The following is a 22828-nucleotide window of genomic DNA, read 5'->3' as shown; positions in this document are numbered from 1 at the left end:
ACTAGATCTATTCAGGTTGTCAATTTCTTCCTGATTCAGTTTTGGAGGTGTTTATTTTCCAGGAATGCATCCATTTCATCAAGGTTGCTTAACTTTGTGTATAACTGTTGATAATAATTTCTGATGATTGTTTCTATTTCCTTGATGTTTGTTGTGATCTCTCCCTTTTCATTCATAGTTTTATTAATTTGGGTCTCCTCTCTTTTCTTTTAGATTAACTTGGTCAGTGGGTATAGCTCAGTGGTAGAGCATTTGATTGCAGATTAATTTGGCTGATGGTTCATCAATCTTATTGATTCTTTCAAAAAACCAGCTTCTAGTTTCAATAATGCATTCTACTGTATGCCTAGTTTCTATCTCATTGATATCTGCTCTTATCTTGATTATTGCCCTTCTTGTGTGCATAGTTTGCTTATTTGTTGTTGATTCTCCAGTTATTTAAGGTGTAAAGACAGCTGGTGTATTCTGGATTTTTCTGGGTTTTTGAGGGAAGATTGAATGGTTATGTACTTCCCCTTTAAGACTGCCTTGGCTGTATCTCATAGGTTTTGGACTGAAGTGTCTTCATTCTCACTGGTTTCAATGAATGGCTTAAGTTCTTTGACTTTTTGGTTGATGCAATAATGCTTAAGCCAGGTGGTCTTAGCTTCCAAGTGTTTGAATTCCTTCCAACCTTTTTCTTGTGGTTGAGCTCCAGTTTCAAAGCACTGCAGTTTGAGAATATACATGGAATAATATCAATGTTTTGGTATTTTTTGAGTCCAGATCTGTGACCCAGTATGTGGTCTATTTTGGGGAAGGTTCCATGTGCACTCGAGAAGGATGAGTATTCTGTTGTTTGAGGGTGGAATGTCCCGTATATATCAATGACATATCTGGTCCAAAGTGTCATTCAATGCTCTTGTTTCCTTATTGATTTTCTGCTTAGATGATCTGTTACTGAGAGTGGCATGTTAAGATCCCCTACGATTAATGTATTCATATCAGTATGATATAAATATGATATGAATGCATCCACCCAGACTCTCACACGTGGGTGCCAGAGGCTCAGGGACCATGGTCTAGATTCTTCACTGCACTCTCTCTGGCACAGCACCAGCAGTTCCTGTCTTGGATCCCTGAGCTTAAGCCCGTGCCCCAGACTGTCCAATTCCATCAGTTTCCTCTTGAGATCTTTTGCTGGTTTTGAGTGCTTTTAACCAGTCTCCAAGTTAATGCCCAATCACAGTGCAACCTCGTATTGGAGTATCACTTTCCAATGGGTTCCTTCTGGTGGCTCCCTCCCCCTCTTATTTATTTTCTGATATCAGTCCAATGTTCCTACTCTGCTTTACCTGTCCACTGCCTCTTCTGTCCCTGTAGAGATCCAGAAGTGTATCATTCTAATCTCAGGCAATTTCATGGGTGATCAGAGTTCTTTGGTAGATAATCAGCTCACTAAAGGGGACAGGTTGGAGAAGCATCTCCTACTTCTCCACCATCCTGTCTCCTGAGCAAAGGTGTTTATCAAGTGTGAGAGTAATTATTCAAACATTCCAGAGAAGAGGAAGTATCCTGAAAGTTGACTGTGAGGTAGCTGGAATGCTGGGAGAGAGCACAGAGGAAGTGGTCTTGCCTTTCTCATGGAGCAAACTCCTCCCTAGCTGACTGGCATCTGTTATCTTCTGATATCAGTCCAATGTTCCCACTCTGGTTTACCTGTCCACTTCTGTCTTCTGCCCCTGTCGAGATCTAGAAATGTATAATCCTACATCTCAGGCTGATTTCATGGGTGTTAAGAGTGTTCTGGTAGATAATCAGCTCACTTTAGGGAACCAGTTGAAACAGTGTCTCCTATGTCTCCACCATCTTCCCCCCTCCTTTAATTAAATTTAAATTAAAGAAATAAAATAAAATAAAACCTTAAGTTTCAAAAAAATGAAAAACAAAGAACAAAAAAATTCCAAAATCAGATGGTTTTCTTTGTGGAAGCTAAATATTTAAAGAAAAATTAAAGCTAATACATTGCAATCTCTTCCGAAAAAACTGATGAGAAAGAAATATGCCCCAGTTCATTGTATGACACCAGTATTACTCCAACACCAAATCCAGTCAAACATTCCCAAACAAAGAAGGGAATGTTCAGGTTAATATCTCCCTTGAACATACCTGCAAAAATCCTGGCATACTGTACGCAAATGCACACTAAAATGATCGTACATGATGACCCTGTGTGAATCATCCCTCAGATGCAAGTTTCCTTCAACATACAAAGATCAATAAATGGGACAAACTGTTTCAACAGAGTAAAGGATTGAATCTACATCATCCACTCCATCGATGCTTAAAACCATTTGAAAAAATCAACACATGTTTATCACTTAAAAATCTCAATGATTGAAGAATAGAAGGAAATTACTTCTACATAATCATTGTCATATATGAAAAGCCCAATACAGCCTAATACATGTATTAGGCTTCACTTTCAGCAGTGAAAACATGAAGCCTTTCCTGTCACTGAGAAGCTAGACAAGGATGCTCATTCTTACCATAAGTTTCAACATGGTATCATGAAGGAGAATAAAATGTGCAATCGCACTGTGTCATCTGGTTCCTGGGTTATTGTAAATGAAATTCACTTGAGAACATGCCAGTGGACAGACAGACTGAGCCTCCTTTGCACACTAACAGCAAGAAATAAATCTGTGGGAAATTTCCCTTCTCTGTTGCAGGAGGGGAGAACCATCCTCAGCCACAGAATAGAGAACGTAATACCCAGAACACCGTGCAAACAAAACTTGTTAGTTCTTCACTAATTTACTAACCCAAACCCAAATCTTTGCAGCAAATCTTCACAAACCCAATGCTTGGTTGTCTAAGAGGCGCAAGTGCTGCCTAATTTTGTCATTCTCTAGGTGACATATTTTCAGGAGCTCTGCGCATGTAAACTGAAATTCATTTTCCCCTCAGACCTGGCCTATATCCATTGAGTTATTAGACCAAAACCTCGAAGAAAAGAAGGGAAAACTTTCTGGCCCTCACCTGGAAAACCTTCAAAAAAAGATTGGCAATAATAAAATAAAAGATACTAAAATCAATAGAAAAGAAGAAAAAAAATATTTGTTTCCATATGACATGGTCTTATACATAGTCAAACCCCACAAACTCCATTTAAAAAGATCTTAGAACTACTTAATGATTTCAGAGAAACTTTGGGGTACAAAATCAACATACAAAATAAAGCAATGCTTCCATATATTAACAAGAAATTATTTAAAAAAGAAATTAACAAAATAATTTCATTTAGGCTGTTTCCATAAATAAAATAATTAGGACTAAGCATCATTAAGTGGGTAAAATAATGTACATTAAAAATGACCTACGTTAATGAAAGACTTTTAAAAATGGACACAGAAATGATAAGACAACTCTGTGGAAAAAATCGACAAGGCAAGAAGCATTGAATGTTGGAGAAGTTATGGAGAAAAGGGAGCCCTCTTACACTGTAGGTGGGAATGTACATTGGTGAAGCCGGTTGGTAATCAGTGTGGAGTTTCTTCAAAAAATTAAACATAGAGCTACCCTCCATGGTGAATAAAATAAAACAAACATAACACAATAAAAATATTAAAAATAGAAATAAATAAAAACATAAACATAAAAAAAGAGAGCAACCTTATGATCCAGCAATTGCACTACTGGATATTTATCCCAAGATACAGATGTAGTGAAAAAGAAGGGCTACATGCATTCTAATGTTCAGAGCAGCAATGTTCATGATAGCCAAAATGTGGAAAGTGCCAAGATACCTTTCAACAGATGAATGAATAAAGAAGGTGTGGTCCATATATACAATGGAATATTACTTAGCCATCAGAAAGAATGAATACTGGGTTTTTTATTCAACATGGATGGGACTGGAGGAGATTATGCTGAGTAAAATAAGTCAAACATAGAAAGCCAATTGTCATACAATTTCACTTATTTGTGAAACATAAGGAATAGTGTGGAGGACATTATCAGAAGGAAAGGGTTAAGGGGGAAAATCAAAGTGAGAGATGAGCCATGAGAGACTATGAACACCAGGAAACAAACTGAGAATTTTAGAAGGGAGGAGGGTAGGGGAATCGATGAGCCTGATGATGGGTATTAAGGAAGGCACAGGTTACAAAGAGCACTGGGTGTTATACGCAAACAATGAATCATGAAACACTACATCAAAAACTAATCATGTGCTGTATAGTGAGTAACATAGCACAACAATTTTTTTTTAAATGCTGTAACAGAAAAAAGAAGAGAAGACAATTCTGTTCATACATTAAAATACTACATACTGACACAGTGTCATCTATACAAAGTGATCTACAAACAATGGAATCTTTGCTATTAACTTGTAAAGAATTGAGCCTACGTCTGGAGCTAACTATATACTCAGAGGACATGCAAATAGGGTTTTCTCTCCACTGAATAAAACAGCCCAGACCAGACCATACAGCTGGAAGAGGAGCCCCAGTCCTGGGATTTCCAGGTGTTTACATTCACTGAGCAGGCAGAACACAGAGAACTCACCATGGAGTTTGTGCTGGGCTGGGTTTTCCTTGTTGCTCTTTTACAAGGTAATTTCTAGAGAACCAAAGAAATTGAGGATGTGAGTGGATATGAGTGAGAGAAACCATGTGTGTGACAGATTCCTGACTGGGATGTCTTGTGTCTGCAGGTGTCCAGTGTGATGTGCAGCTGGTGGAATCTGGGGGAGACCAGGTGAAGCCTGGGGGGTCCCTGAGACTCTCCTGTGCAGCCTCTGGATTCACCTTCAGTAGCTATGGCATGAGCTGGGTCTGCCAGGCTCCAGGGAAGGGGCGCAGTGGGTCACAGGTATTTGGATTGATGGAAGTTTCACAAGCTATGCAGACTCTGTGAAGGGCTGATTCACCATCTCCAGAGACAATGGCAAGAACACCCTGTATCTTCAGATGAACAGCCTGAGATCCGAGGACATGGCCGTGTATTATTGTGCGAGAGACACAATGAGGGGACATCAGTGTGAGCCCAGACATAAACCTCAAACTACAAGAGTATCAGACCATCAGAGGGTACACACTACTCACCAATTATGTCTTTAAGCCACTGGAGACACTGCAGATGGAAGCTATGGCAGGTATCCTGTCAGGGTCTGGGGTTTCCTCTCCATAGAGTAGTTTCCCCATGGGAACATCCTTGACATTATTCACTAATCACTCGCTGACTTAGAAACTTACTTGTAAAAGGAAGACAAATATGCTAAGATGCACAAAACACCAAGTCAGTTTCATTAGTTTCCTCTTGTCCTCAAATACCAATAAATTACAAATATCCTGATGCAGGTAACAAAACCTTTAAAGGAATCACAGCGGCACTCACTGTGGATCACAAAACCTCCAGCAGAGCCAGAAGATCTGTCTCTCTCTCTCTTTCTCTCTCACACACACACATACACACAAACACATGAGTATAAAACCTATATCACCATCATTTAATTTCTCTGCATCAAACGTGGACCTAAGACAGAAATACACAGCATACAGAAAGACCTCAGGAAGCAAGAACAATATTAAATAAACCACATACTTCACACCTAGAGGTGCTAGGGAAAAAAAAACTGATACCTACATATAGCGGAAGGAAGGAAATAGCAAGATTAGAGCAGAAATAATTTATATAGAAACAAGGAAACAACAGAAGAGATGAAAGAAACCAGGGTCTGATTCATTTTTCTAAAATCAATTAGGCAAAATATAGCACATCATTGATTTTTTTTTCTTAAATTTCTTCTCAGTGTTCCATAATTCATTGTTTGTACACCAAACCCAGTGCTCCATTCAATATGCGCTCTTCATAATACGCACCACCATGGGCACCTAACATCCCATCCCCTACTCCTGCAAAACTCTCAGATTGTTTTTCAGATTCCACAGTCTCTCATGGCTCACTCTCCCTCCAATTTCCCCCAAATCCCTTCTCCTCTCCATCTCCCCATGTCCTCCGTGTTATTCCTTATGCTCCACAAATAACTGAAACCATATGATAATTGACTCTCTCTGCTTGACTTATTTCACTCAGCATAATCTCTTCCAGTCCCATCCATGTTGCTACAAAAGTTGGCTATTCATCCTTTCTGATGGAGGCATAATACTCCATAGTGTATATGGACCACATCTTCCTTATCCATTCATCCGTTGAAGGGCATCTTGGATCTTTCCACAGTTTGGTGACCATGGCCATTGCTGCTATAAACATTAGGGTACAGATGGCCCTTCTTTTCACTACATCTGTATCTTTGGGGTAAATATCCAGTAGTGCAATTGCAGGGTACTAGGGTAGCTCTATATTTAATTTCTTAGGGATCTCCACACAGTGTAGCAGATTGACTGCACAAACCTGCATTCCCACCAACAGTATAAGAGGGTTCCCTTTCTCCATATCCTCTCCAACACACGTTAATTCCTGTCTTGTTCATTTTCTCCATTGTAACTGGTGTAACATGGTATCTCAATGTGGTTTCAATTTGAATCTTCCTGATAGTTAATGAGGATGAGTATTTTTCATGAGTCTGCGGACCATTTGTATGGCTTCATTGGAGAAGTGTCTGCTCATGTCTTCTGCCCTTTTTTTTTAAATTAATTTATTTTCAGAAAAACAGTACTCATTATTTTTTCATCACACCCAGTGCTCCATGCAATCCGTGCCCTCTATAATACCCACCACCTGGTACCCCAACCTCCCACCCCCCACCACTTCAGACCCCTCAGATTGTTTTTCAGAGTCCATAGTCTCTCATGATTCACCTCCCCTTCCAATTTACACCAACTCCCTTCTCCTCTCTAACACCCCTTGTCCTCCATGATATTTGTTATGCTCCATAAATAAGTGAAACCATATGATAATTGACTCTCTCTGCTTCACTTATTTCTTCTGCCCTTTTTTGACATGATTATCTGTTTTGTGTGTGTTGAGTTTGAGGAGTTCTTTATACATTCTGGATATCAACCCTTTCTACTGTGATTTGTGAATATCTTCTCCCATTCCAAGGGTAGCCTCTTTGTCTTGTTGACTGTTTCCTTTGCTGTGCAGAACCTTTTGATCTTGATGAAGTCCCAAGAGTTCATTTTTGCTTTCGTTTATTTTGTCTTTGGAGAAATGTCCTGAGAGAAGTTGTTGTGATGGATGTCAAAGAGGTTACTGCCTATGTTCTCCTCTAGGCTCCTGATGGATTCCTGTCTCATGTTGAGGTCGTTTATCTATTTCAAGCTTATCTTTGTGTATGCTGTAAGAGAATGGTCGAGTTTCATTCTTCTACACATAGCTGTCCAATTCTACCAGCACAATTTATTGAAGAAACTGTATTTTCTCCACTGTTTATTTTTTCCTGATCTGTTGAAGATTATTTGACCATAGAGTTGAAGGTTCATATCTGGGCTCTCTACTCTGTTCCACTGGTATATGTATCTGCGTTTGTGCCAGTAACATACTGTCTTGGTGATCACAGCTTTGTAGTAAAGCTTGAAATCAGGCAACATGATGTCCCCAGTTTTGTTTTTCTTTTTTAACATTTCCTTAGCAATTTGGGGGTCTCTTCTGATTCCATAAATATTTTAGGATTGTTTGCTCCAGCTCTTTGAAAAATACCAGTGGAATTTTGATCAGAATGGCATTAAAGGTATAAATTGCTCCAGGCAGGATAGACATTTTAACAATGTTTATTCTTCTGATCCATGAGCATGGAAATGTCTTCCAACTTTTCCTGTCTTCTTCAATTTCTTTAATGAGTGTTCTGTAGTTCCTCAAGTACAGATGCTTTACCTCTTTGGTTAGGTTTATTCCCAGGTATCTTATGATTCTTGGTGCTATAGTAAATGGAATCCATTCTCTAATTTCCCTTTCTGTATTTTCATTGTTTGTGTATAAGAAAGCAACTAATTTTTGTACATTGATTTTATGTCCTGCCAACTCACTGAATTGATGTATGCGTTCTAGTTGTCTGGAGGTGGAGTCTTTAGGGTTTTCCACATAAAGTATCATGTCATATGCAAAAAGATATAGTTTGACTCTTATCTGTCAATTTGAGTACATTTTATTTCTAATTGTTTTCTGGTTGCTGTTGCTAGGACTTCTAACACTATGTTGAACAAGAGTGGAGATGGAGAGGAGAAGGGAGTTGGAGGAAATTGGAAAGGGAGATGAACCATGAGAAACTATGGACTCTGAAAAACAATCTGAGGGTTTTGAATGGGTGGAGGGGTTTGGAGGTTGGGGGAACGAGGTGTTGGATATTATGGAGGGCAAGAATTGCATGGAGCACTGGATGTGGTGCAAAAACAATGGATACTGTTACACTGAAAAGGAAAAAAAAAGAGTGGTGAGAGTGGGTATTCTTGTCTTTTTCCTTATCACAAAGAGAAGGTTGTCAGCTTTCCCCATTGAGGCTGATATTCACTGAGGATTTTTCATTGATAGATTTGATGAGGTTGAGGAATGTTCCCTCTATCCCTGTACTCTGAAACATTTTAATCAGGAATGGTTACTGGATTTTGTCAAATGCTTGTTCTGCATCAATTGAGAGGACCATGTGGTTCTTCTCTTATTGATTTGTTCTATCACATTAATTGATTTGTGAATGTTGAACCATCCTTGTATCCCAGGGTTAAATCACACGTGGCCATAGTGAATAATCTTTTTAATGTGCTGTTGGATCCTATTAGCTACGATCTTGTTGATAATCTTAGCATCCATATTCATCAGGGATATTGGTCTGAAATTCTCCTTTTGGTGAGTTCTTTGCATGTTTGGGGATCAGGGTAATGATGGATTCATAGAAAGAGTCTGGAAATTTTCCTTCTGCTTCAATTTTTTGAAACAGCTTCAGGAGAAGAAGTGTTATTTCTTCTTTGAAAGTTTGGTAGAATTCCCCAGGGAATCCGTTAGGTCCTAGGCTCTTGTTTTTTGGGAGGCTTTGGATCACATCTTCAATTTCATTACTAAATATTGGTATATTCAGGTTTCAATTTCTTCCTGATGCAATTGCTGAAGTTTATAATTTTCCAGGAATGCAACCATTTCATCTAGGTTGCTTAACTTATTGATATATAATTGTTGATAATAATTTCTGATGATTATTTCTACTTTCTTGGTATTAGCTGTGATATTTCCCTTTTCTTTCTTTTTTTTAAGATTTTACTTATTTATTTGACAGAGAGAGATCACAAGAGGCAGAGAGGCAGGCAGAGAGAGAGAGAGAGGAGGAAGCAGGCTCCCTGCTGAGCAGAGAGCCTGATGTGGGACTCAATTCCAGGACCCTGAGATCATGACCTGACCCGAAGGCAGAGGCCTTAACCCACTGAGCCACCCAGGTGCCCTGATCTCTCCCTTTTCATTCATAATTTTATTAAATTGAGTCCTCTCTCTTTTCTTCTGGATTAGATTGGCCAGTGGTTTTTCGATCTTATTGATTCAAACAAAACAAAACAAAACAAAAAAACATGTTCTAGTATCACTGATGCATTCTACTATATCTCTAGTTTCCATCTCATTGATCTCTGCTCTACTTTTGATTACTTCCCTTCTTGTGTGTGGAGTTGGCTTAATTTGTTGTTGATTCTCTAGTTATTTAAGATGTAAAAACAGCTAGTGTGTTCTGGATTTTTTTTTTTTTGAGGGAGTCTTGGGTGGCTATGTATTTCCCCCTTAGGACTGCCTTGGCTGTATCCCATACGTTTTGGACCAAAGTGTCATCATTTTCATTGGTTTCCACGAATTGTTTAAGTTCTTCTTTGACTTCCTATTTGATGCAAGCATTCTTAAGCAGGGTGGTCTTTATTTTCCAGATGTTTGTATTCCTTCTGAACTTTTTCTTGTGATTGAGTTCCAGTTTCTAAGCGTTGTGGTCTGAGAATATACAGGGAATAATCTCCATCTTTTGGTATCAGTTGAGCTCTGATTTGTGACCCAGAATGTTGTCTATTCTGGAGAAAGTTCCATGTGCACTTGAGAAGAATGAGTATTCTGTTGTTTGAGGGTGGAATGTTCTGTATATATTGATCTGGTTCATCTGGTCCAATATTTCATTCAATGCTCTCTTTTCTTTATTGATTTTCTGCTTGGATGTTTTGTCTATTACTGAGAGTGGCATGTTAAGATCCCCTACTTATGTATTCATATCAATATGACTCTTTATCTTGATTAACAGTTGTCTTATGCAATTGGCTGCTCCCATATTGGGGGCACAAATATTTGTAATTGTTAGATCTTCTTGGTGTATAGACACTTTACAAATGATGTAGTGTCCATCATTATCTCTGACTACTGTATTTAGTTTAAAATTTACTTTATCTGATATGAGAACTGCTACCCCAGTTTTATTTTGAGGGCTGCTGTCATGAAAGATGCTTCTTCATTGTGGGAGATGGGAGGTTGGGTGAGCCTGGTGGTGGGTATTATGGAGGACACATACTGCATGGAGCACTGGGTGTGGTGCATAAACAATGAATTCTGGAACACTGAAAATATTTTTTAAAAATAAATAAAATATTTTTTATAAATTAATTTATTTATTTTCAGAAAAACAGTATTCATTATTTTTTCACCACACCCAGTGCTCCATGCAATCCGTGCCCTCTATAATACCCACCACCTGGTACCCCAACCTCCCACCCCCCCGCCACTTCAAACCCCTCAGATTGTTTTTTTTTTTTATGCTGAGTGAAATAAGTCAAGCAGAGAGAGTCAATTATCATATGGTTTCACTTACTTGTGGAGCATAACAAATATCTTGGAGGACAAGGGGTGTTGGAGAGAAGAAGGGAGTTGGGGTAAATTGGAGGGGGAGGTGAATCATGAGAGACTATGGACTCTGAAATAAAATATTTAAAAAAAAAAATCTTAAAAGACCTTAGCAATTGTCATTCTCAATGGGGAAGCGCTGACAGCCTTTGACTTGAGATCAGGAACATGACAAGTATGCCCACTCTCTCCACTCTTATTCAACATAGTACTAGAAGTCCTAGCAACAGCAATGAGACAACAACAACAACAAAATAAAATGTACTTGTATTGCCAAAAAAAGAAGTCAAACCCTCTCTTTTCTCAGATGACATGACACTTTATGTGTAAAACCCAAAGACTCTAACCCCAAACTACTAGAACTCATACATCAATTCAGCAATGTGGCAGGATACAAAGTCAGTGTACAGAAATCAGTGGCTTTCTTATACGCTAACAATGAAAATACAGAAAGGGAAATCAGAGAATCAATTTCACTTGCTATGGCACAAGAACCATAAGAAACCTGGGAATAAACCTTAACTAAAGTGCTAAAGGATGTGTATTCAAGAAGCTACAGAACACTTATGAATGAAATTGAAAAAGACACAAAGAGAGGTAAAAACATTTCATGGTCATGGATCAGAAGAATAAACATTGTTAAAATGTCTATACCACCCAGAGGAATCTACACTTTCAATGCCATCCCAATCAAAATTCGGCAGGCATTTTTCAAAGTGTTGGAACAAATAATCCTAAAATTTGAATGGAACCAGAAGAGACCCCGGATTGCTAAGGAAATTTTTAAAAAGGGAAAAACAAAGCTGGGGTCATTATGTTGCCTGATTTCAAGCTTTACTGCAATGTTTTGGTCACAAAGACAGCATGGTACCTACAGAAAAACAGACACAGACCAGTGGAACAGAGTAGAGAGTCCAGATATGGATCCTCAACTCTATGGTTAAGTAATATTCGACAAAGCAGGAAAAAACATCCAATGGAAAAAAGGACAGTCTCTTCAATAAATGGTGATGGGAAAACTGGACAGATATGTATAGAAAAATGACTCTAGACCATTCTCTTATACTATACCCAAAGATAAACTCGAAATGGATAAAAGACCTCAATGTGAGGCAGGAGTCTATCAAAATCCTAGATGAGGACATAGGCAGTAACCTCTTTGACATCAGCCATATCAATTACTTTCAACATGTGTTTCCAAAGGCAAAGAATACAGAAGTGAATATGGACTTTTGTGACTTCATCAAGATCAAAAGCTTCTGCACAGCAGGGTTATTTATAGATCTTTGATACCAACTCTTTATCTATAATGTCATTTCAAATATCTTCTCCCATTCCCTGAGCATACTCTTAGTTTTTCTCACTATGAACACCAAGGAAATGCAGAAAATTGTTAGAACATATTATGATCCACTATATGCCAGCAAATTAGGCAAGCTGGAAGAAATGGGTGCATTCTTAGAAACTAATAAACTACCAATACTGAAACAGGAAGAAGCAGAATATATGGACAGAAACTCAGCCATCAAGGACACTGAAGCAGTAATCAAAAACAAGAGTCCAGGGCTAGATGACTTCCAGGGGAATTCTACCAAACATTCAAGGAAGAAATCATACCCATTTTACTGAAACTGTTTCAAAAACTAAAAGGAAAACTTCTGAACTTCTTCTAAGATGCCAACATCACAGTGATCTCAAAATCAGACAATGGCCTCATCAAAAAGGAGAATTACAGACCAATGGATGCAGAACATGAATGTCAAAATACTCACTGTTATGCCCGAGTTTTTGTGTCTGAGAGACCACCAAGGAGCCAAAACCGATGTAATCACATGATGGTTTATTTGACAAGCTTAAGCTTGGGCCCAAGTATACCCTACACAGTGGAGTAGGGACTTGGACCCCGAACCAGATTACAGTCAGAGTTTTTAAAGGCAGAGTAGGGGTGGACTCGGTGGTGAGTGAGAACAAAAAGGATTAAGAATTTTCTAAGGAATTTTGGAAACAAGGTCTCTAGGACCTTGAGGGGCTAGCTATTGTTGGGAGAAAGGTTATTTATTACCAGTAGTAAAAATCTTCTCGTGGGACCCTTTAGATGTATATCAGTGGGTCATATGCTTGTGAATGATTCCGACACTATCTTGGAGGTTTAGAGATAAAGATTCCTAAAGGAATTGTTAAAGTAGACTTACAGGATCTTGACCTTACCTGTCAAGGTAGGGGGATAGTCAGGGTAGGATTGTCCTTTGCAAAACCTCAAGGTGAGGGCAGTTAAGTCCCTAGAGGAGATCCACTTTGTCTGTTTCAAGGGCTTGTCAGTAAGTAAGGAATTTAATTATTTTCTTCTGCCTCTGTTTCCCACACCACTCACCAAGATACTAATCAAGAGGATACAACAGTACATTCTTTTTTTAATTCACCATTTATTTTTTGTTTGTTCATTTGTTTGGTCAGTTGGTTGGTTGGCTGTTTTTTGTTTTTTGTTTTTTGCTGGGAGTCACAACTTTTTTTTTAAAATTTTTTTCAGTGTTCCAAGATTTACTGTTTATGCACCATGCCCAGTGCTCCATCCAATAGTACTTAAAAGGATTATTCACCAGGACCAAATGGGGTTTATTCCTGGTATGTAAAGATATCTCAATATTTGCAAAACAAAGGACTTAAGAGATCACATTGACAAAAGAAGAGAGAAGAACCATTAACCCTCTCAATACAATCAGAAAAAGCATTTGACAAAATACAACATCCATTCCTGATTAAAACTCTTCAAAGTAAAGGGATGGAAGAACATACCTTCAATAGAATAAAAGCCATCTACAAATACCCAGAGCAAATATCAGTCCTAATGTAGAAAAACAGAGAGTTTTTCCCTTAAGGTCAGAAACACAACATGGATGCCCACTTTTACCACTATTGCTGATCATAGTACTAGAAGTCCCAGCAATAGCAATCAGACAACAGATAGAAATAAAAGGATTCCAACATGGCATAGAAGAAATCAAACTCTCTCTCTTTGCAGATGACATAATATTTTCTGTGGAAAACCCAAAAGACTCCACCCCAACATTGAAAGATTTCATACAGCAGTTCACCAACATGGCAGGATGTAAAATGAATGCAGAGAGATAAGTGGCATTTCTATACACTAAGAATTGTGACTTAAGAAAGAGGAGAGAAGGAACTGATCCCATTCACAATTGCAACAAAACCTAAGACACCTAGGAATAAGCCAAACCAAAGAAGTAAATCATCTGTACTCATAACTACAGAACCCTTATGATACAAATTGAGGAAGACACAAAGAGGTGGAGAAATATTCCATGCTCATGGAATGGAAGAATAAACAGTGTTAAAATGTCTATACTGCCTAGAGTAATCTATACTTTTAATGCTATCCTGATCAAAATTCACCAGTATTCATCAAATAGCTGAAGCAAATAATCCAAAAATTTGTATGGAATCAGAAGAGACTCTGAATCGTTAAAGAAATGTTGCAAAACAAAAATAAAACGGGGGGCATCACATTACCTGATTTCAAGCTCTACTACAAAGCTGTGATCACCAAGACAGCATGGTACTGGCATAAAAACAGACACATAGAGCAGTGGAACAGAGTAGAAAGCCCAGATGTGGACCCTCAACTCAATGGGCAAATCATCTTTGACAAAGCAGGAAAAAATATACAGTGGAAAAAAGACAGTCTCTTCAATAAATGGTGCTGGGAAAACTGGGCAGCTATATGTAGAAGAATGAAACTTGGCCATTATCTTACACCATACACAACAATAAACTGTAAGTAGATAAAAGGCCTCAGTGTGAGGCAGGAATCTATCAAAATTCCAGAAGACAACATAGGCATTAACCTCTATTTCATCAGCCACCACAACTTCTTTCAAGACATGTCTCCAAAGGCAAAGGAAATAAAAACGAAAATGAACTCTTGGGACTTTGTCAATATCAAAAGCTTCTGTATAGCAAAGGAAACACTCAACAAAACAAAGAGGCAAACCATGGGGTGGGATAACATATTTGCAAATGACGTTAGACAAAGGACTGATATCCAAGATCTATAAAGAACTCCTCAAACTCAACACACAAAAAACAGATAATCACATCAAAAAATGGGCAGAAGACAAGAACAGACTCTTCTCCAATGAAGCACACAAATGGCTAACAGACACATGGAAAAATACTTATCATCATTAGCCATCAGGGAGATTCAAATCAAAACCACACTGAGATACCACCGTATACCAGTTAGAATGTCCAAAATTAACAAGAGAGTAAACAAGTGTTGGAGAGAATGTGGAGAAAGGGGAACCTTCTTACACTGTTGGTGGGAATGCAAGTTGGTGCAACCACTTAGGAGAACAGTGTGGAGATTCCTTAAGAAATTAAAAATAGAACTTCCCTATGACCCTGCAATTGCACTGCTGGGTATTTACCCCCAAAATACAGATGTAGTGAAAAGAAGGGCCATGTATACCTTAATGTTCATAGCAGCAATGGCTACAGTCATCAAACTGTGGAAAGAACCAAGATGTCCTTCAATGGATGAATGGATAAGGAAGATGTGGCCCATACACACTATGGAGTGTTATGGCTCCTTCAGAAAGGATGAATACCCAACTTTTGTATCAACATTTTCAGGACTGGAAGAGATGATGCTGAGTGACATAAGTCAAGCAGAAAGAGCCAATTATCATATGGTTTCACGTATTTGTGGAGCATAAGAAATAACACTGAGGACATGGGGAACTGGGGAGGAGAAAGGAGTTAGGGGAAATTGGAGGGGGAGATTAATCATGAGGAACTGTAGACTCTGAGAAACAATCTGAGGGTTTTGAAGTGGCAGGGGGTGGATGATTTTGTGATCCTGTTAGGTGGGTATTATGGAAGCACATATTCCATGGAACACTTGGCATGGTACATAAACAATGAATTCAGGTGCATTGAAAAGAAATCTTGAAAGTTAAAAAATTAAATAGAATTATTTAAAAAAATAAGTGAATTATATAGGAGAACATAGGCAGTAACCTCCTAAATATCAGTCAGAGCAACTCCTTTCAAGGCATGTCTCCAAAGGCAAAGGAAACAAAAGCAAAAATGGATTTTTATAACTTCATCAAGATCAAAAACTTCTGCACAGCAAAGGAAATGGTCAACAAAAGAAAGAGGCAATGCACAGAATGCGAGAAAATATTCACAAATGACAATACAGACAAAAGGCTGATATCAAAGATCTATAAAAAACTCCTCAACATACACTAGAGAGATAATCATGTAAAAAAAATGGGGAGACAAATAGCATGGAGGACAAGGGGAGTTAGAGAGGAGAAAGGAGTTGCAGGAAATTGGAAGGGGGAGGTGAAACATGAGAGACTATGCACTCTGAAAAACAATCTGAGGGGTTTGAAGGGACGGGGGTTGGGAGGTCGGGGTACCAGGTGGTGGGTATTATACAGGGCACGGATTGCATGGAGCACTGGGTGTGGTGAAAAAATAATGAATACATTATAGATCCTGGATATCAATCTTTTGTCTGTACTGTCATTTTCAAATATCTTCTCCCATTCCATGGGTTGCCTCTTTGTTTTCTTGACTGTTTCCTTTGCTGTGCAGAAGCTTTTGATTTTGATGAAGTCCCAAAAGTTCATCTTTGCTTTTCTTTCCTTTGCCTTTGGAGACATATCTTGAAAGAAGTTTCTGTGGCTGTTATCGAAGAGATTACTGCCTATGTTCTCCTCTAGGATTCTGATCAATTCCTGTCTCACGTTGATTTCTTTTATCGATTTTGAGTTTATCTTTGTGTACGGTGTAAGAGAATGGTTGAGCTTCATTCTTCTACATATAGCTGCCCAGTTTTCCCAGCACAGTTTATTGAAGAAACTGTCTTTTTTCCAATGTATATTTTTTCCTGTTTTGTCGAAGATTATTTACCCATAGACTTGAGGGTCCATATCTGGGCTCTCTACTCTGTTCCACTGGTCTATGTGTCTGTTTTTATGCCAGTACCATTCTGTCTTGGTGATCACAGCTTTGTAGTAAAGCTTGAAATAAGTTAGTGATGCCCCCCATTTTATTTTTGTTTTGCAACATTTCCTTAATGATTCGGGGTCTCTTCTGATTCCATACAAATTTTAGGATTATTTGCTCCAGCTCTTTGAAAAATACAGGTGGAATTTTGATGAGAATAGCATTAAAAGTATAGATTGCTCCAGGCAGTATAGACATTTTTTTTTAAAGATTTTATTTATTTATTTGACAGAGAGAAATCACAAGCAGATGGAGAGGCAGGCAGAGAGAGAGGAAGGCAGAGAGAGAGGAAGGGAAGCAGGCTCCCTGCTGAGCAGAGAGCCCGATGCGGGGCTCGATCCCAGGACCCTGAGATCATGACCTGAGCCGAAGGCAGCGGCTTAACCCACTGAGCCACCCAGGCGCCCCAGTATAGACATTTTAACAATGTTTATTCATCTGATCCAAGAGCATGGAATGGTCTCTCATCTTTTTGTGTCTTCTTTAATTTCTTTCATAAGTGTTCTGTAGTTCCTCAAGTACAGATCCTTTACCTCTTTGGTTAGGTTTATTCCCAGATATCCTATGGTTCTTGGTGCTACAGTAAATGGAATCAATACTCTAATTTCCCTTTCTGTGTTTTCATTATTACTGTATAAAGAAACATCTGATTTCTGTACATTGACTTTGGATCTATAAAGAACTCCTCAAAATCAACACACACAAAACAGGCCATCATATAAAAAAATGGGCAGAAGATATGACTAAACACTTCTCTGATGAAGACACACAAATGGCTATCAGACACATGAAAAAATGTTCATCATCACTAACCCTCAGGTAGATTAAAATTAAAACCACATTGAGATATCAACTTACACCAGTTAGAATGGTCAAAATTAACAACACGGGAAACAACATGTGTTGGAGGGGATGTGGAGAAAGGGGAACCCTCTTCCACTGTTGGTGGGAATGCAAGTTGGTGCAGCCTCTTTGGAGAACAGTGTGGAGATTCCTCAAGAAATTAAAAATAGAACTTCCCTATGACCCTGCAATTGCACTCCTGGGTATTTACCCCAAAGATACAGACATAGTGAAAAGAAGGGCCATCTGTACCCCAATGTTTATACCAGCAATGGCCACGGTCGCCAAACTATGGAAAGAACCAGATGCCTTTCAACGGACGAATGGATAAGGAAGATGTGGTTCATATACACTATGAAGTATTATGCCTCCATCAGAAAGGACGAATACCCAACTTTTGTAGCAACAGGGACGGGACTGGAAGAGATTATGCTGAGTGAAGTAAGTTAAGCAGAGAGAGACAATTACCATATGGTTTCACTTACTTGTGGAGCATAACAAATAGCGTGGAGGACATGGGGAGTTAGAGAGCAGAAGGGAGTTGGGGTAAGTTGGAAGGGGAGGTGAACCATGAGAGACTATGGACTCTCAAAAACAATTTGAGGGTTTTAAAGGGTTGGGGGGTGGGAGGTCGGGGTAACAGATGGTGAGTATTATAGAGGGCATGGATTGCATGGAGCACTGGGTGTGGTACAATAATAATGAATACTGTTATGCTGAAAATAAATAAAAAATAAATTTAAAAAATGGGGAGAAGACATGAACACAGACACTTCTCTAATGAAGACATACAAATGGCTATCAGACACATGGAAAAATATTCATCATCACTAGCCATCAGGGAGATTCAAATCAAAACCACACTGAGATACCACTTACACCACTTAGAATGGCCAAAATTAACAAGACATTAAACAACAAGTGTTGGAGAAAATGTGTAGCAAGGGGAACCCTCTTATGCTATCGGTGGGAATGCAAGCTGGTGCAGCCACTTTGGAAAACAGTGTGGAGATTCCTTAAGAAATTAAAAGAGCTTCACAGACCTGTATCCCTGGGGCTAATAATACATTTTATGTTAATAAGAAACAGAAATTGCCATATGAGTTCTAGTAGTTTGGGGGTGGAGTCTTTTGGGTTTTCCATATGAAGAATCATGTCATCTGCGACGACAGAGAGTTTGACTTCTTCATTACCAATTTGGATACCTTTTATTTCTCTTTGTTGTCTGATTGCTGTTGCTAGGACTTCTAATACTATGTTGAACAAGAGTGGTGAGAGTGGGCATCCTTGTCTTGTTCCTGATCTCAACGGGAAGGCTGCAAGCTTTTTCCCATTGAGGATGATATTTGCTGTGGGTCATTCATAGATAGATTTGATGAGGTTCAGGAATGTTCCCTCTATCCCTATACTTTGAAGAGTTTTAATCAGGAACGGGTGCTGCATTTTGTCAAATGCTTTTTCTGCATCAATTGAGAGGACCATGTGGTTCTTCTCTCTTCTCATATTAATTTGTTGTATCACATTGATTTGCGAATGTTGAATCATCCTTGTAGCCCAGGGATGAATCCCACCTGATCATGGTGGATAATTTTTTTAATGTTCTGTTGGATCCTGTTGGCGAGGATCTTGTTGAGAATCTTAGCATCCATATTCATCAGTGATATTGGTCTAAAATTCTCCTTTTTGGTAGGGTCTTTGCCGAGTTTGGGGATCAGAGTAATGCTGCTTTATAGAAAGAGTCTGGAAGTTTTCCTTCTGATTCAATATTTTGAAACAGCTTCACAAGAATAAGTGTTATTTCTTCTTTGAATGTTTGGTAGAATTCCCCAGGGAATCCCTCAGGTTCTGGGCTCTTGTATTTTGGGAGGTTTTTGATCACTGCTTCAATCTCGTTATTAGATTTCGGTTTATTCAGGTTGTTGATTTCTTCCTGGTTCAATTTTGGTGAAAAAATAATGAATACTGTTTTTCTGAAAATAAATGAATTGAAAAAATTAAAAAAAAAAAAACAGAAATTAAAATAGAGCTTCACTATGACCCTGAAATTGCACTACTAGGTATTTACCCAAAGTATATATATCTAGTAATGAAAAGGACCATCTGTACCTCAATGTTCATAGCAGCAATGGCCACGGTCGTCAAATTGTGGAAAGAACCAAGATGGCTTTCAATGGATGAATTGATAAGGAGGATGTGGTTCATACATACTATGGATATTAAGCCTCCATCAGAAAGGATGAATACCCAACATTTGTATCAAAATGGATGGGACTGGAAGAGATTATGCTGAGTGAAATAAGTCAAAAAGAGAGAGTCAATCATCATATGGTTTCATTTATTTGTGGATCATAAGGAATTACACAAAGGACATGGGGAGCTGGAGAGGAGAAAGGAGTTGGGAGAATTGGAGGGGAGACAAACCATGAGAAACTGTGGACTCAGAGGAACTAACTGAGGGGTTTGCAGGGGAGAGGGTGGGAGGTTGGGTGAATCTGGTGTTGAGTATTGTGGAGGGCACTTATTGCATGGACCACTGGGTGTGGAGCAGAAACAATGAATTCTGAACCCTAAAAAGACATTTAAATAAACAAATATAATTTTTTAATTTATTTTTTTTTATTTTCAGCATAACAGTATTCATTATTTTTGCACTGCACCCAGTGCTTCATGCAATCCGTGCCCTCTATAATACCCACCACCTGGTACCACGACCTCCCACCCCCCGCCACTTCAAAACCCTCAGATTGTTTTTCAGAGTCCATAGTCTCTCATGGTTCACATCCCCTTCCAATTTCTCCCAACTCCCTTCTCCTCTCTACCTCTCCATGTCCTCCATGCTATTTATTATGCTCCACAAATAAGTGAAACCATATGATAATTGACTCTCTCTGCTTAACTTATTTCACTCAGCATCATCTCTTCCAGTCCTGTCCATGTTGCTACAAACGTTTCTGCCCTTTCTGATGGAGGCATAATACTTCATAGTGTATATGGACCACATCTTCCTTATCCATTCGTCCGTTGAAGGGCATCTGGTTCTTCCCACAGTTTAGCGACCGTGGCCATTGCTGGTATAAACATTGGGGTACAGATGACCCTTCTTTTCACTACATCTGTATCTTTGGGGTAAATATCCAGGAGTGCAATTGCAGGGTCATAGGGAAGTTCTATTTTTAATTTCTTGAGGAATCTCCACACTGTTCTCCAAAGAGGCTGCACCAACTTGCATTCCCACCAACAGTGGAAGAGGGTTCCCCTTTCTCCACATCCCCTCCAACACATGTTGTTTCCTGTCTTGCTAATTCTAGCCATTCTAACTGGTGTAAGATGATATCTCAATGTAGTTTTAATTTGAATCTCCCTGAGGGCTACTGATGATGAACATTTTTTCATGTGTCTGATAGACATTTGTATGTCTCAATTGGAGAAGTGTCTATTCATATCGTCTGCCCATTTTTTGATATGATTGTGTGTTTTGTGTGTGTTGAGTTTGAGGAGTTCTTTATAGATCCTGGATATCAACCTTTTGTCTGTACTGTCATTTGCAAATAGCTTCTCCCATTCCGTGTGTTGCCTCTTTATTTTCTTGACTGTTTCCTTGGCTGTGCAGAAGCTTTTGATCTTGATGAAGTCCCAAAAGTTCATTTTCGCTTTTGTTTCCTTTGCCTTTGGAGACATATCTTGAAAGAAGTTGCTGTGGCTGATATCGAAGAGATTACTGCCTATGTTCTCCTCTAGGATTCTGATGGATTCCTGTCTCATGTTGAGGTCTTTCATCCATTTTGAGTTTATCTTTGTGTACGGTGTAAGAGAATGGTCGAGTTTTATTCTTCTACATATAGCTTCCCAATTTTCCAAGCACCATTTATTGAAGAGACTCTCTTTTTTCCACTGTATATTTTTTCCTGTTTTGACGAAGATTATTTGACCATAGAGTTGAGGGTCCATATAAATGCATTTTTTAAAGATTTTATTTATCTATTTGACAGAGATCACAAGTAGTCAGTAAGGCAGACGGGGCTGGGGGGTGAAGCAGACTCTCCGGGCCAACAGAAAGCCCATTTGGGGGCTTGATCCCTGGAATCCAGGATCGTGACCTGAGCCAAAGGCAGAGACTTTAACCCACTGAGTTGCCCAGGCACCCAATAAATGCATTTTTAAACAAACAAACAAAAAAGAATACTGCATATTGTCAAAGTGCCATCTAAATGAAGTGATCCACAAACAATGCAATCTTTGTATTTAACTTGTAAAGAACTGAACCTATGTCTGGATCTAACTATATACTCAGAGGACATGCAAATAGGGTCTTCCTTCCACTGAATAAAACAGCCCAGCCCGGACCATGCAGTTGGAAGAGGAGCCCCAGTCCAGGGATTTCCACGTGTCCACATTCACTGATCAGGACATAACAAGAGAACTCACCATGGAGTTTGTACTTGGCTGGAGACATAACAAGAGAACTCACCATGGAGTTTGTACTTGTTTTTCTTTTAAAAGGCAATTGCTGGAGAACAAGAGACATTGAGTATGTGAGTGGATATGAGCAAAAGAATCCACGGGTGTGTGACAGTTTCCTGACTAGGGTGTCTTGTGTCTGTAGGTGTCCAGTGTGAGGTGCAGCTGGTGGAATCTGGGGGAGAACTGGTGAAGCCTGGGAGTGGGGTCTCTGAGACTCTCCTGTGCAGCCTCTGGGTTCACTTTCAGTGACTACAGCATGAGCTGGGTCCACCAGGCTCCAGGGAAGGGGCTGCAGTGGGTCGCAGGTATTAGCTATGATGGAAGTAGGACAAGCTACGTGGACTCAGTGAAGGGCCGATTCACCATCTCCAGAGACAAAAGCATGAACATGCTCTATCTGCAGATGAACAGCCTGACAGCCGAGGACACAGCCGTGTCTTACTTTTTGAAAGACACAGTGAGGGGACATCAGTGTGAGCCCAGACACAAACCTCAAACTACAATGGTATCAGACCAGCAGAAGGTGCACACTACTTACCAATTCTGTCCTTAAGCTCCAGTAGCCACTGAAGATGGAAGCTATGGGAGGTTTCCTGTCAGGGTCTGGGGTTTCCTCTCCATAGAGCAGTTTCCCCAAGGGAGCCTCCTTGATATTATTCCATGCCTCCCCATTCAGACTCTGACTTAGAAACTT

At 39.2% G+C, this 22828-nt stretch overlaps 1 gene segment (V, D, J or C); it reads left to right on the top strand.

The window, feature by feature from the left end:
• The first annotated feature begins 4488 nt into the window (after positions 1–4488).
• LOC116590259 lies at positions 4489–22687 on the top strand. The segment is given in 4 exon segments: positions 4489–4595; positions 4697–4795; positions 5230–5239; positions 22390–22687. Coding segments are annotated over 4 exon segments (453 nt in total).
• The last annotated feature ends 141 nt before the right edge of the window (positions 22688–22828 follow it).

Source organism: Mustela erminea, chromosome 5 (genome assembly GCF_009829155.1).
Source record: "Mustela erminea isolate mMusErm1 chromosome 5, mMusErm1.Pri, whole genome shotgun sequence".
NCBI classification, from domain to species: Eukaryota; Metazoa; Chordata; class Mammalia; order Carnivora; family Mustelidae; genus Mustela; species Mustela erminea.
Note: the sequence above shows the minus strand (reverse complement) of the source record. Positions and strands in the feature narration are given on the sequence as shown.